A 14,083-nucleotide genomic window follows, 5' to 3' on the forward strand; every position below is an offset into this window, starting at 1 on the left:
AACAGTAAAATATCTACCATTTTTGGTAGAAAGTGTGGCAACCGTGGTAGCTATGTATGTATTTTTGCTAATGTCAAAAATTCCATGTCATATTTAAATCTCTCAACTCTGACGGGAGAACTCAAAATAAAAGAGCGGCATGATCAAAGCTTTTCTGACAAGCGAAGCTTTAAAAAAAAAAACAAATAAAAAGGAGAAAACATGCATAGTGCAACAGAGAAAAAAGAAAACAGCAGAGCAAGTTAGTAATCGCGCGATTGCCAACTTAAACGGACCATTCAACGGATATTGAACTAAGCAGCCGGTGACATAGCGTAGTAGAGTGGAGATATTGAAGTGTTGGAGATACAAAAAAATACATATTTCCTAAAAAACTAGACCACCTCAATATTTTAAATTCATTTATTATTTCCCATTTAATTTAAACAAATTTGCAAAAATATGTCACAGTAAGTATTAACTGAATTAGATTTTTTGTGTGATTTTTAATAATGGGCAAAAAATTAAAGTCAAGGTCATTTGTGACAGAAATCGCAACAGCTAAGAGCACAACCTTAACAATTGTGCTTAATTAGAAACGGCCGATCAAAATGAAAAGAAATAAACATGCGGGTTTTTATTTATAATTGTTTTATTGTAATTTACTGTAAATATTTACAAAATTCATTTATGTTATAGAAAAGCTGATATTGCCTTGATTGGCTTGGCTGTCATGGGTCAAAATCTTATTTTAAACATGGATTCCAAAGGTTTTGTGGTTTGTGCCTACAATCGTACTGTGGATAAGGTATGCGAATATGGATTGCAATAGCTATTCAATTACTTCATCATGTTTCATGGTTTTCCATAGGTGGAACATTTCCTACAGAATGAAGCTAAAGGCACCAAAGTCATTGGTGCCACATCATTGGCTGACATGGTTAGCAAGTTGAAAACTCCCCGCAAAATTATGATGTTAGTAAAAGGTAAGTAGCAAGTACCTAGCCAAGCAATTCAGTTTGAATGTGAATTAACTTATTTGAAAGTGAAGTTAGATCAATGTCATTACTTTCAAAATTGTAATGAAACATTTTTTTTGTTTAAATTCATTCATTCACGGACTAAACGGACGTCCGTGAATGAACGCCTGTGACTCAAAATACAAATTTTGCATATTTCCATGTTCGTAATCTTCTAGGTTTGAGTGAAACATAATCACGAGTTTCATTATTCTACTCATCTCGAAAACTTCTTAAATTATACATATTTTATTTTATTCATATTCAGTAAGAATCATTGACCTTACATTACATTTCTAAGTAGAAAACATTTTTGTTGTATAGAAAAATTAATATGAGTAGAACGTGTGTTTTGAGATAGATAGTAGCAGTTCTGCAGTGTCATTGCTTCTTCCACACACAGCTGACAAATGTGATTTCGTTTCACTATTAGTCAGCTTTTAGGATTGTTTATTAAGCTATTTGGTTAAGCAAATGCTAAATGTTGAAATTGTTGCTTTAGATCATTCCACAAAATTTGCCAAAAAAAAAGTTATACCCTCGTATTCCGATATTCGAAATATTGCAAATCGCAAGAATTTAGTTTTCTTATAAAGAAAAAAAAAATTGAGATGCTATCGGACTCAAATTCAATTTGTATTTGAACTTCGTATCAAAGAGAACTAGTTGCCAAAATTTAAATTTGTAAAGAAAATATCGCCAACGAATTTTCGATTCCGAATATCGGAACGTATCTATAATTTCATTTTGCTTTTACAGCTCCGTTAGACTTTAACTGTCAGTTGACAAAAAGTAATTTGAGATATTTTCATTGTGGATTAATTAATTATACCCTGCGCCGCCACACTGTGGAACAGGGTATTATAAGTTAGTACATATGTTTGCAACACCCAAAAAAGAGAGGAGGTAGACATATGATGTCTTTGGCAATATTGTTCAGGTCGGCCCCGATATAAACTCCTATGGCCACAGAAGCCTGAATTTTGCCCTAATTTGTTTTAAATTTTGCACAGGCTCCCATATATATCTTTCGCTATGCACTTATATGGCCCCAGAAGCCAGAGTTTTGCTCTAATTTACTTTAAATTGTGCACAGGAAGTAGAATTAATATTATAGCTATGTGTGTCAAATTTGGTTGAAATCGGTTCAGTTTTATATATAGCTCCCATATATATCTTTCACCTATATGAACACAGAGGTCAAAATGGCAATCCGATTTAGGTGAAATTTGCACAGGGTTCAGATTTAGATATAGCTCCCATATATATGTGTTTCTTATTTCGGCAAAAATGGCCAAATTATCCAAATTTTCCTTGTAAAATCGCCGCTGCTAAGTCGAAAACGTGTAAAAATAACTTTAATTTTCCTATACTTCTAATACATGTTTCAGAACATTGTGTTCCACCCCAGGGGATTAGACTGAGACTACAGATTTTGTCCAGGTCGAGTCAGATTTTAATGCATGTATGTATACCTAACCAATTTGACGGATTCGATATGGCGAAAATGTGGATCTACAAAGTGGGGCAGGGTATAATATAGTCGGTCCCGCCCGACTTTAGACTTTCCTTACTTGTTTTTTTATTCTAACTGACGTGCAAACAATCTAAAACTTGTTTGGCTAACCTTGCTCTAAAGGAGCTTCCTGAAAGTGGAGTTTAATGGACTATTAAACAGCCCAGAAAAAAATGTTGGAAGTTGTTCTAAAGGTACAACTTTAAAGCTATTTCAAAAACAGTGAACCCCCTATTTCACTAAAGCCAATTTAACTTTGAAACATTTAAAAAAAAATTATTTCTATTGAAAATTTTGTCAATATGTTTTTTTATTGAAAAGTTTGTCAAAATTTTATTTCTATAGAAAATTTTCTCAAAATTTCATTTCTGTTAACAATTTTGTCAAAATTTTATTTCTATAAAAAAATTTTTCAAAATTTTATTTCTATACAAAATTTTGTCAAAATTTTATTTCTATAGAAAATTTTCTCAAAATTTTATTTCTATAGAAAATTTTCTCAAAATTTTATTTCTATAGACAATTTTGTCAAAATTTTATGTCTATAGGATATTTTGTCAAAATTGTATTTCTATAGAAAAAATTGCCAAAATTTTATTTCTTTAGAAAATTTTGTCAAAATTTCATTTCTATAGAAAATTTTGTCAAAATTTCATTTCTATAGAAAATTTTCCCGAAATTTTATTGCTATAGAAAATTTTCACGACATTTTATTTCTATCGAAAATTTTGTCCAAATTTTATTTCTATAGGAAATTTTGTCCAAATTTTATTTCTATAGAAAGTTTTGTCAAAATTGTATTTCTATAGAAAATTTTGGCAAAATTTTATTTCCATTGAAAAATTTGTCAAAATTTTATTTCCATTGAAAATTTTTTCAAAATTTTATTTCTGTTAACAATTTTGTCAAAATTTTATTTCTATAAAAAATTTTGTCATAATTTTCTAAGAAAATGTTGTCAAAATTTTATTTCTATAGAAAATTTTGTCAAACTTATATTTCTGTAGAAAATTTTGTCAAAATTTTATTTCTATAGAAAATTTTGCGAAATTTTATTTCTATGGAAAATTTTGCCGAAATTTTATTGCTATAGAAAATTTTCACGAAATTTTATTTCTCAAAATTTTATTTCCATTGAAAATCTTGTCAAAATTTTCTTAAAATTTTATTTCTATAAAAAATTTTGTCAAAATTTTATTTCTATAGAAAATTTTGTCAAAATTTTATTTCTATAAAAAATTTTGTCAAAATTTTACTTCTATAGAAGATTTTGTCAAAATTTAGTTTCTACGGAAAATTTTTTCAAAATTTTATTTCTATAAAAAATTTTGTCAAAATTTTATTTCTATAGAAAATTTTGTCAACATTTTATTTCTATAGAAAATTTTGTCAAAATTTTATTTCTATAGAAAATTGTGTCAAATTTTTATTTCTATAGAAAATTTTTTCAAAATTTTATTTCTATAGAAAATTTTGTCAAAATTTTATTTCTATAGAAAATTTTACAAAATACAAAATTTTCCCGAAATTTTAATTCTACAGAAAATTGTGTCAAAATTTTATTTCTATAGAAAAAATTTTCAAAATGTTATTTCTTTAGAAAGTTTTGTCAAAGTTTATTTCTATAGAAAATTTTGTCAAAATTTTATTTCTATAGAAAATGTTGTCAAAATTTTATTTCTATAGAAAATTTTGTCAAAATTTTATTTCTATAGAAAATTTTGTCAAAATTTTATTTCTATAGAAAATTTTGTCAAAATTTTATTTCTATAGAAAATTTTGTCAAAATTTTATGTCTATAGAAAATTATGTCAAAATTTTATTTCTATGGAAAATTTTGTCAAAATTTTATTTGTATAGAAAATTTTGTCAAAATTTTATTTCTAAGAAAATTTTGTCAAAATTTTATTTCTATAGACAATTTTGTCAAAATTTTATTTCTATAGCAAATGTTCTCAAAATTTTATTTCTATAAAAAAATTTTGTCAAAATTATATTTCTAAAAAGAATTTTGTCAAAATTTTATTTCTATAAAAAATTTCGTCAAAATTTTATTTCTATAGAAAATTTTGTCAAAATTTTATTTCCATAGAAAATTTTGTCAAAATTTTATTTCTATAGAAAATTTTGTCAAAATTTTATTTCTATAGAAAATTTTGTCAAAATTTTATTTCTATAGAAAATTTTGTCAAAATTTTATTTCTATAGAAAATTTTGTCGAAATTTTATTTCTATAGAAAATTGAAGTGACTTTTAATTGAAGAGGAATGTTATGAAAATTCTACCTTATTGGTGGAATTCTACCAACTATGGCAACCGTGCTTACAAATCGAAAATTTTTTAGATTTCAAACTATTATCGCTGACTACAAACAAAATATATCCATCAATTCTTGAACCCTTACCAATGGATGTGATTCCAATGCCAAATACTCACCGGGTAAATAGATAATAAAATTTACGAAAAGGTTATGGCTAGCAAACAACTACAAATTCAAACTTAGAAATGTTACATAATCTAAATTCTTATATGAATCATTTCCATCTGAACACAATATAATGTTTTTACGATCTTAAGATTCATTGCATTATTGATTTGTAGCAACTATCTACATAATTACTTACATTTACTTACTTTTCAGCTGGTCAGGCTGTCGATAGTTTCATTGAACAACTTGTTCCTCTGCTATCACCTGGCGATGTGATTATTGATGGTGGTAATTCTGAATACTTGGATACAGCTCGCCGTTGCGATGAGCTAAAAGCAAAGGGAATTTTGTTTGTTGGCTCTGGTGTTAGCGGAGGTGAAGAAGGTGCTCGTTATGGACCTTCTCTCATGCCTGGTGGTCATCCCGAAGCTTGGCCTTTAATTAAACCCATATTCCAGGCGATATGCGCTAAGGCCGATGGTGAACCTTGCTGCGATTGGGTTGGTGAAGGTGGTGCTGGTCACTTTGTTAAAATGGTTCATAATGGCATCGAGTATGGTGATATGCAATTGATTTGTGAGGCTTATCATATTATGACCAGCTTGGGTATGAAACCTGATGCAATCGCCCAAGAGTTTGATAAATGGAATAGAGAAGAACTGGATTCATTCCTTATCGAAATTACGGCAGACATTATGAAATATAAGGATAGCAAAGGTCATTTGTTGGAACGTATACGTGATACTGCTGGACAAAAAGGTACTGGTAAATGGACTGCCATAGCTGCTCTTCAATACGGTATTCCAGTAACATTGATTGGTGAGGCAGTATTTTCACGTTGCCTATCGGCTCTGAAAGATGAACGTGTGGCTGCTAGTAAGCAATTAAGTGGACCTAATACACCCATAAAAGTTGATGACTTGAAAACATTCCTCAATGACATCAAACATGCATTGTATTGTGCTAAAATTGTATCATATGCCCAAGGTTTTATGTTGATGCGCGAAGCGGCCAATGTCAGCAAATGGAATTTGAATTATGGTGGTATAGCTCTTATGTGGAGAGGTGGTTGCATCATTAGAAGGTATGTATAGAGTATTGTTGTGAGTGTAAATTTAGATTACCATCATTGTTGTTTGTGTTTTTTTATTTCTGCAGTGTCTTCTTGGGCAACATTAAGGATGCCTATGAGAAGGATCCCAAATTAACAAATCTTCTTCTGGATCCTTTCTTCAAAAAAGCCATCACCGCTGGTCAGGCATCATGGCGTCAAGTAGTATCTAAGGCCTTTTTGTGGGGTGTACCTGTACCGGCTCTATCGACAGCTTTATCATTCTATGATGGCTATCGTTCGGAACGTTTACCGGCCAATTTGTTGCAAGCCCAACGTGATTATTTCGGTGCTCATACCTATGAACTTCTGGGTGAAGAGGGTAAATTTGTACACACCAATTGGACGGGAACAGGTGGCAACGTATCAGCGAGTACATATCAAGCTTAAAATCAAATCAAGTTGAACTTCATCGAATATTTCTTGGTATTTCTTAACAATTTCTCAACATTCTCCACCACCGATCAATGTGCATTTTCTTTATTAAAATCTTGTTCCACACATATCGCCATACTATCACTATCACTTATTTGTTTAGAGTTTGCTTAAATGTGTTTTTTTTTCTTTTTAATTCTAATTTCTATGTTTATACATTAGTGTATATTTTTTGTTTACTATTATTTAACTTTTATATGAATAATTAAATTATGAACTGTTTAAGAATTTGATTCTTGTTTTATTTACTCAATACCTTAATTTAAAAAAAATCGTGTTTTTGTTCATTTTTAGTTTCTTAATAGAACCCAAAAAATAGCAAAAGACTACGAACAAAACAAAACAATATGAAATAGTCTTATCCATGTGTAACTATTTTCTAAAAAAAGCTTGTATTGCGCTTAAGCATATTTAATCATCTGAGGGACGAAGAGTTTTCTTGTTTTCAATTACTAATTTTTCTGCGGTATAGAGGTGTCCAATTATTGCCTGAAAGAGAACAATTGAAAATTGTTATTTATACGATAATATTGATTTATACTAAATAAAAAAAAAAAAAAAAAAAAAAAAACAAGTAAGGAAAGTCTAAAGTCGGGCGGGCCGACTATACTATACCTTTCACCACTATGTATACCAAAATTTTTGATACCATCTTAACACCTTCACATTTGTTGGGAGCTATACAAAGGTTTATATTCCCATATACAAATATTTAAATATGAAACGATTTGGACAATTTTTTTTAAACTTTTACAAAATCTCTAGACTCAACATTTAAATTCCCAGCAAAAAAAAGTTGGAAGTTCTTCCAAAGGCACAACTTTAAAAGCACTTCCAGAAGATGTACTCCCAATGATGTTCTTTATTTTAACTGCACAGGAAGTTCTTTTCATTAAATTTTTTATAACATGCTTATTTCACATTTTTAATGGGTAATTTTAACTTTTTTTGTTTCAAATAGGTTAAAAACAGAGCAAGAATTCATAAAATGTCACAAATCATTTAAATTTTGTCAAAAAAATTCTAAATCCAATCTGAAAAAATCGTGAATTTTTGAGAATATTTGAGGTCAAAAGTTTCAGACAAGTGTTAGAATCCATTTTAAATTTTAAAAAACTATAAAAATTATTTATTTGACAAAATATCATATAATTTTTTAATTTACATCCAAAACATGGAATTCGGATCACACCTAAAGAAGTGACGCAAATTCAGTGCACCGGCTGTTGAAATGGAGGACTTCCGTCCTATGACAAGCCCATGTTAAATTCATCGCTTCTGCGTCAATTTTGCACCACTTCCGGATCTAAAAAGAACATTTTCATCACTTTTTTGGCGACGCTTTTTTTGCTGGGTTGGTAAATGACCGAGACGGACCACAATGTTAGTAAAAAAATATTGGAAATGTTTACATTGCATATAATTTCTCTAGCCTGCATTTATGATTTATCGTTTGATACATACGAATTACAGTATAGGTAAATTTCAATCATTTTTGCGAGTTCTCCACTTAGTAGTGACGATTTTACAAGGAAAATGTGGGAACTTTGATCATATTTGCTAAAATCGAAAAAAAAAATTAAATTTAATTTTCTCTCTCAGTGCAGAAGTTCAAAATTGTCGAAATGAAGCTTTGGCCTTCGTGGTCATACGAATCTAAATCTAATTCTGAACCAATTTTGGCATATCTACACACAAAAAAAATTCACGAAAAATTGTCCAATTAAAATTTTAATTGAGTTTCAAAAAATATTCAATTCAAAAATTAATTGTTTCCACAATTTTTTTAATTGAAACAAAAATCAGTCACAAAAATAATAGTATCAATTAATTTTTTAATTGGATCAATTAATTTTTTAATTGACCTGCAATTAATTTTTTAATTGAATTTCTGTGATTGAAGGTTAGGTTAGGTTAGGTTAAAGTGGCAGCCCGATTAAGATTCAGGCTCACTTAGACTATTCAGTCCATTGTGATACCACATTAACTAAAAGTACCTATTACATATGGTCACTTCTAGTTTTAACCGCTGAACCTTCTTGATTATTTTTCTTTGTTGAACCAACCAGATTGTTCCAAAAACATTAGCAGACTGCTTAAGTTAACGTTTTCCAGATCCGCCAGTAATCTGAAGCTATATGCTCCTAAAAGTTGCTTGCGCTTTACACAAAATGCAGGACACTCACACAAGAGGTGTTTAATTGATTCTTTTTCCTCCGCATCATGACAGCTCATACAATAGTCATTATACTTCGCGCCAATAGTTTTTGCAAAATCGCCTATCAGGCAGCGACCCGTTATAGCAGATATCAGGAGTGATATCTGACGTCTCGAGAACATTAGCATATCTAGTGTGCGGTTTAAGTTGAAATGGGGCCATATTTGCTTGGTGTCGTTACAACCCTTGCAATTCTCCCATCGAACATTTGCCATCCTAACAGCCTTCTCACGCAGCATGAGCTTGCAGGTAGCTAGGGGCATACCAACAAATTCCAGTTCCCCTGGAATATGTAAGGTAGTCCCTAGCCTTGCCAACTCATCCGCTTCGCAGTTCCCCGGTATGTTCCTATGGCCAGGCACCCATATTAGGTGAATATTGTACTGCTCAGCCATCTCATTGAGAGATTTGCGGCAGTCGATGGCCGTTTTCGAGTTGAGGAACACAGAGTCCAAGGATTTTATTGCAGGTTGACTGTCTGAGTATATATTAATGCCAATATTTGTTGGAACATTACTTCTCAGCCAATTCGCGACCTCTCTTATTGCTAATATTTCAGCCTGAAAAACACTACAGTGATTAGGTAATCTTTTCGCTATTCGAATTTCCAGATCTTTAGAATATACTCCGAACCCCACTTGTCCATTCAATTTGGAGCCATCAGTATAGAAATCTATATATCTTTTATTCCCCGGGGTCTGTGTACACCACGCCTCACTGTTGGGAATTAGAGTTTCAAACTTTTTGTCGAAAAGTGGTTTTGCCAGGGTATAATCCACTACGTTAGGCACATCTGGCATTATTTTGAGGACCGAACTATGACCGTACATTTTTTCCGACCACAGCGATAGCTCGCGCAACCGCACAGCCGTTGTTGCAGCTTACTGTTTGGCCAAAATGTCTAAAGGCAATAGATGTAGCATGACATTAAGGGAGTGATTGAAGACATTTCAATTAAAAATTAATTGGATCAATTAATTTCGTGATTGAATCAGAAAATTTTTTTTTGTGTGTAGGAAGAATGTTAGTCCTACTCTCTGTGCAAAACTTCAAGCAAATCGTAGTGAAATTTTGGACCTCTGAAGCCATATAAGTGCGTATCGAACGAAAGATATATATGGCAGCTATATCTAAATCTGAACCGATTTCGACTAAATTTGGCATGAATAGTAAACATGTTAATTCCATTCCATGTGCACAATTTTAAGTAAATCGGAGTGAAATTTTTGACCTTATGACTATATATGGGAGCTATATGGGAGCCACCGTAGTGCAATGGTTAGCATGCCCGCCTTGCATACACAAGGTCGTGGGTTCGATTCCTGCTACGACCGAACACCAAAAAGTTTTTCAGCGGTGGATTATCCCACCTCAGTAATGCTGGTGACATTTCTGAGGGTTTCAAAGCTTCTCTAAGTGGTTTCACTGCAATGTGGAACGCCGTTCGGACTCGGCTATAAAAAGGAGGTCCCTTGTCATTGAGCTTAACATGGAATCGGACAGCACTCAGTGATAAGAGAGAAGTTCACCAATGTGGTATCACAATGGACTGAATAGTCTAAGTGAGCCTGATACATCGGGGTGCCACCTAACCTAACCTAACCATGGGAGCTATATATAAATCTGAATCCATTTCAACCAAATTCAATATGCATATTTATAATGTTAGTTCTATTTATAATGTTAGTTCTACTCTCTGAGGAAAAGTTTACGTAACTCGGGGTAAAACTTTGGTCTCTAGGGCCATAAATCTGAACCAATTTCAACCAAATTCGATACACATATTTATAATGTTAATTCTACTCCCTGTGCAAAATATCACGTAACTCTGAGTAAACCTTTGGCCTCTGAGGCCATAGGAGTGTAAATCGGGCGAAAGGTATATATGGGAGCTATATAAAAATCTGAACCGATTCCAACCAAATTTGGTATGCCTATTTATAATAAAACATTGGCCTCTGGGGCCATATAAGTGTAAACTGCTTGTGAAACCACTTAGAGAAGCTTTGAAATACTCTGACATGTCACCTGCATTATTGTGGCGCATATTAAAAACGTGTAAAACCAAACCTGCCAAACTTCCATTCTCTAAATAAACATGGCAACAAAGAAGGGAAAGATACACCTAGACCTCGCTTTGCGTCGTTTCGTTTTGCATTGTTTCGAAGTTGCGTCGCTGCTGAATTGGTACTAGTATTCACTTTGCGTCGTTAGATTTTCGAAGTTGCGTTGTTATCTGTCTGCAATCTTTGCATGGTTTGCCATAGAAACTCATAATTCACTTTACGTCGTTTCAGTTTGTGTCGTTTTTTTTTTTTTTTTTTGACCGTATCTGCGACGCAAAGCGAGGTCTAGGTGTATTTATCTAGTGACAGTTCATTTTATAGTTTTCAAGCTTACAAAATCATTTTGATTTATCGCATTCAAAAAGAAGTTATTCGTGATGGTCTTCCAAAGTGCTTTATAATTGGCTGGAAAATCACGCGGCTATCGTTAAAGCCCTCAAGCATTTAAATGTGCAAAAGTGGCTAGTTATGGAAATTGGTTTTCTCTGAAAACGAAGCCATTCCAAATTGAACAGATAGTGAAGAAACAAATTGATCGGACTTCGATTGACCACACGATTTCAAACGCCGTCGATAGTGGCAGTCCACCATAACGGCTGATTTCAATTTATTTGGTAGCTCCCTGCTCGTATTCATCGACCATGGGGTGAAAATAAATGCCGAATATTCTTTTGGAAAATGTCCTAAAGACTGCAGATCATTCCGCAGATCAACAGGACTAAGCACGCGTCAAGCAAGAATGTCTTAAAAGGAAGGTTCCTTCACAATAATAATGCATTTTTCCGACTAGTTTAGAATGTATAGCTGCACTTTTAGTTATATAACTAAAAATTAATATTTTTTTGAATTAAAAATGTCTTAAAACTAGTTGAGTTTTTGAAGTTTTTAAGGTGCCAAAAAACTTCAGCTACAGTCAACCGACCTCATCACGCCGAAGGCTGAACAATGGCTGATTATCAACCAATTAATAAATATATTATGGTTTTTGAGAAATATATACATATATTTCATAGTATATAAAATAAAAAATATCTCTTTGCCTTTAATTAAACATTCTACAATGTCATTATAATTTTCACTCTGATTCCCATAGCTTACCTGTCGTCGCAACATTTGAAGATTCTGTCTGGCCAATTCAATTTGTGCATCAATTTTGTCAAAATCGTTTATGGTTTTATTCTCACGGAATGTATCACGAATTTTCCTTCCAGCATACATCCTGTAATAGAACGAATTGAAAGAAAAGCGATAAGGAATTTTAAAGAAGAGATAAGGGATTCCGGCAAAATCACCAAACATATTACAACATACCTGAAATTATATGATGGTAATTTTTCTGCTTCACGCAAAAGTTTGCGATACAAAGCTTTAGCCAATCGACGCGTTGAGGACATTGTGTTAGAAGGATTGTAGATTAATTTCGAGATGATTCGGCTTGGGTTGGAAGAATCTAAAATATGTCCAAATAATCAATGCTCTTCAAAGCGGTGTATGTAGTAATGCCCGAAATCAACATACAACATAACAGGCATTGATCAGCTGTTTCTAGAAAACCGCAATTATATGTGGTACAACAGAGTTGCCGTATTGCAAAAAGTTATAAGCAAAAGCTAACATTGGAATTCAAATTATATTCACATATTATATTGTTTATTGCACGAAGTTTTGTTCATTTCCTCAGGCCGGTACTAAGTGCCTGCATCATTGGTCAAAATAAAACATTTTCACTGTTACTCTTCTTTATAGGTTGGTACTAGGGTACTGTTTCACAAGTAGAATCCAAAATTGCATGTACAAAATAACCAGCTGCTACTTTTAGGTGGGTAGCCGCTAAAATGAAAACAAATCATTAAAAAAAATAAAATTATACCCCTGTAATGCAAATTTTGATGGAACGTGTTGGGGAATAGCCCAAAGAAACTTTTTATATTGTTTATATTCTTCAATTAAAGAAAAGTTATTAAAGAAAAGTAATCGTGAAATAACGGCTATACTCGGCTATATTTTTATATAGTACCATCCTTCAAATGATTCATGTCAAAAATTGACGCCTGTAAGTCAATTAGTTTGTGAGATAGAGCGTCTTTTGTGAAGCAACTTTTGTTATTGTGAAAAAAATGGAAAAAAAGGAATTTCGTGTTTTGATAAAATACTGTTTTCTGAAGGGGAAAAATATGGTGGAAGCAAAAACTTGGCTTGATAATGAGTTTCTGGACTCTGCCCCAGGGAACTCAACAATAATTGATTGGTATGCTAAATTCAAGCGTGGTGAAATGAGCACGGAGGACGGTGAATGCAGTGGACGACCGAAAGAGTTAGTTACCGACGAAAACATCAAAAAAATCCACAAAATGATTTTGAATGACCGTAAAATGAAGTTGATCGAGATAGCAGAGGCCTTAAAGATATCAAAGGAACGCGTTGGTCATATCATTCATCAATATTTGGATAGCTCACATTTGACCAAAAACAACAATGTGTTGATGATTCTGAGCGGTGTTTGCAGCTGTTAATTCGTAATACACCCGAGTTTTTCCCTCGATATGTGCCAATGGATGAAACATGGCTCCATTACTACACTCCTGAGTCTAATCGACAGTCGGCTGAATGGACAGCGAACCGTCTCCGAAGCGTGGAAAGACTCAAAAGTCGCTGGCAAAGTAATGGCCTCTGTTTTTTGGGATGCGCAGGGAATAATTTGTATCGATTATCTTGAGAAGGGAAAACCCATCAACAGTGACTATTATATGGCGTTATTGGAGCGTTTGAAGGTCGAAATCGCGGCAAAACGGTCCCATATGAAGAAGAAAAAAGTGTTGTTCCACCAAGACAACGCACCGTGCCACAAGTCATTGAGAACGATGGTAAAAATCATCACCGCATTCTCCAGATCAGGCCTCCAGCGACTTTTTCTTGTTCTCAGACCTCAAAAGGATGCTCGCAGGGAAAAAATTTGGCTGCAGTGGAGAGGTGATCGCCGAAACTGAGGCCTTTTTGAGGCAAAACCGAAGGAGTACTACCAAAATGGTATCAAAAAATTGGAAGGTCGTTATAATCGTTGTATCGCTCTTGAAGGGAACTATGTTGAATAATAAAAACGAATTTTGACAAAAAAATGTGTTTTTCTTTGTTAGACCGGGGACTTATCAGCCAACCTGTTACTGCATCGTTTAAGGGTGGATGTTAGTGGCCCGTACTTCAGCATTATAGGTTAGGTTAGGTTAGGTGGCAGCCCGATGTATCAGGCTCACTTAGACTATTCAGTCCATTGTGATACCACATCATAAGAAAAACGGAAATAGCTGTTGTGA

At 33.0% G+C, this 14,083-nt stretch overlaps 2 protein-coding genes across 2 annotated transcripts; one reads left to right on the forward strand and one right to left on the reverse strand.

The window, feature by feature from the left end:
* The first annotated feature begins 220 nt into the window (after positions 1 to 220).
* Pgd (phosphogluconate dehydrogenase) lies at positions 221 to 6,716 on the forward strand. Its single transcript, XM_075301037.1, has 5 exons — positions 221 to 449; positions 679 to 787; positions 851 to 965; positions 5,156 to 6,026; positions 6,101 to 6,716. Exons 1-5 carry the CDS (start codon positions 442 to 444, stop codon positions 6,441 to 6,443), a joined length of 1,446 nt encoding a protein of 481 aa, XP_075157152.1. The 5' UTR covers positions 221 to 441; the 3' UTR covers positions 6,444 to 6,716.
* Positions 6,709 to 12,293, reverse strand: bcn92 (LYR motif-containing protein bcn92). Its single transcript, XM_075301038.1, has 3 exons — positions 12,084 to 12,293; positions 11,871 to 11,991; positions 6,709 to 6,977 (listed from the first exon to the last, which is right to left on the reverse strand). The coding sequence occupies exons 1-3, from the start codon at positions 12,164 to 12,166 to the stop codon at positions 6,900 to 6,902; spliced, it is 282 nt and encodes a 93-aa protein (XP_075157153.1). The 5' UTR covers positions 12,167 to 12,293; the 3' UTR covers positions 6,709 to 6,899.
* Between the last annotated feature and the right edge of the window lie 1,790 nt (positions 12,294 to 14,083).

This window comes from Haematobia irritans, chromosome 3 (genome assembly GCF_050003625.1).
Source record: "Haematobia irritans isolate KBUSLIRL chromosome 3, ASM5000362v1, whole genome shotgun sequence".
NCBI classification, from domain to species: domain Eukaryota; kingdom Metazoa; phylum Arthropoda; class Insecta; order Diptera; family Muscidae; genus Haematobia; species Haematobia irritans.

Bases quoted from the DNA above. Each gene is read 5' to 3' on its own strand.
- bcn92 (XM_075301038.1), bottom strand. From the start codon at position 12,166: ATGTCCTCAACGCGTCGATTGGCTAAAGCTTTGTATCGCAAACTTTTG. The intron at 11,992-12,083 runs GTATGTTGTAAT...GTTCTATTACAG, and splicing joins TTACCATCATATAATTTCAG to GATGTATGCTGGAAGGAAAA. The intron at 6,978-11,870 runs GTAAGCTATGGG...GTTCTCTTTCAG, and splicing joins TTCAAATGTTGCGACGACAG to GCAATAATTGGACACCTCTA.
- Pgd (XM_075301037.1), top strand. The intron at 788-850 runs GTATGCGAATAT...GGTTTTCCATAG, and splicing joins ACAATCGTACTGTGGATAAG to GTGGAACATTTCCTACAGAA. The intron at 6,027-6,100 runs GTATGTATAGAG...TTATTTCTGCAG, and splicing joins GGTGGTTGCATCATTAGAAG to TGTCTTCTTGGGCAACATTA.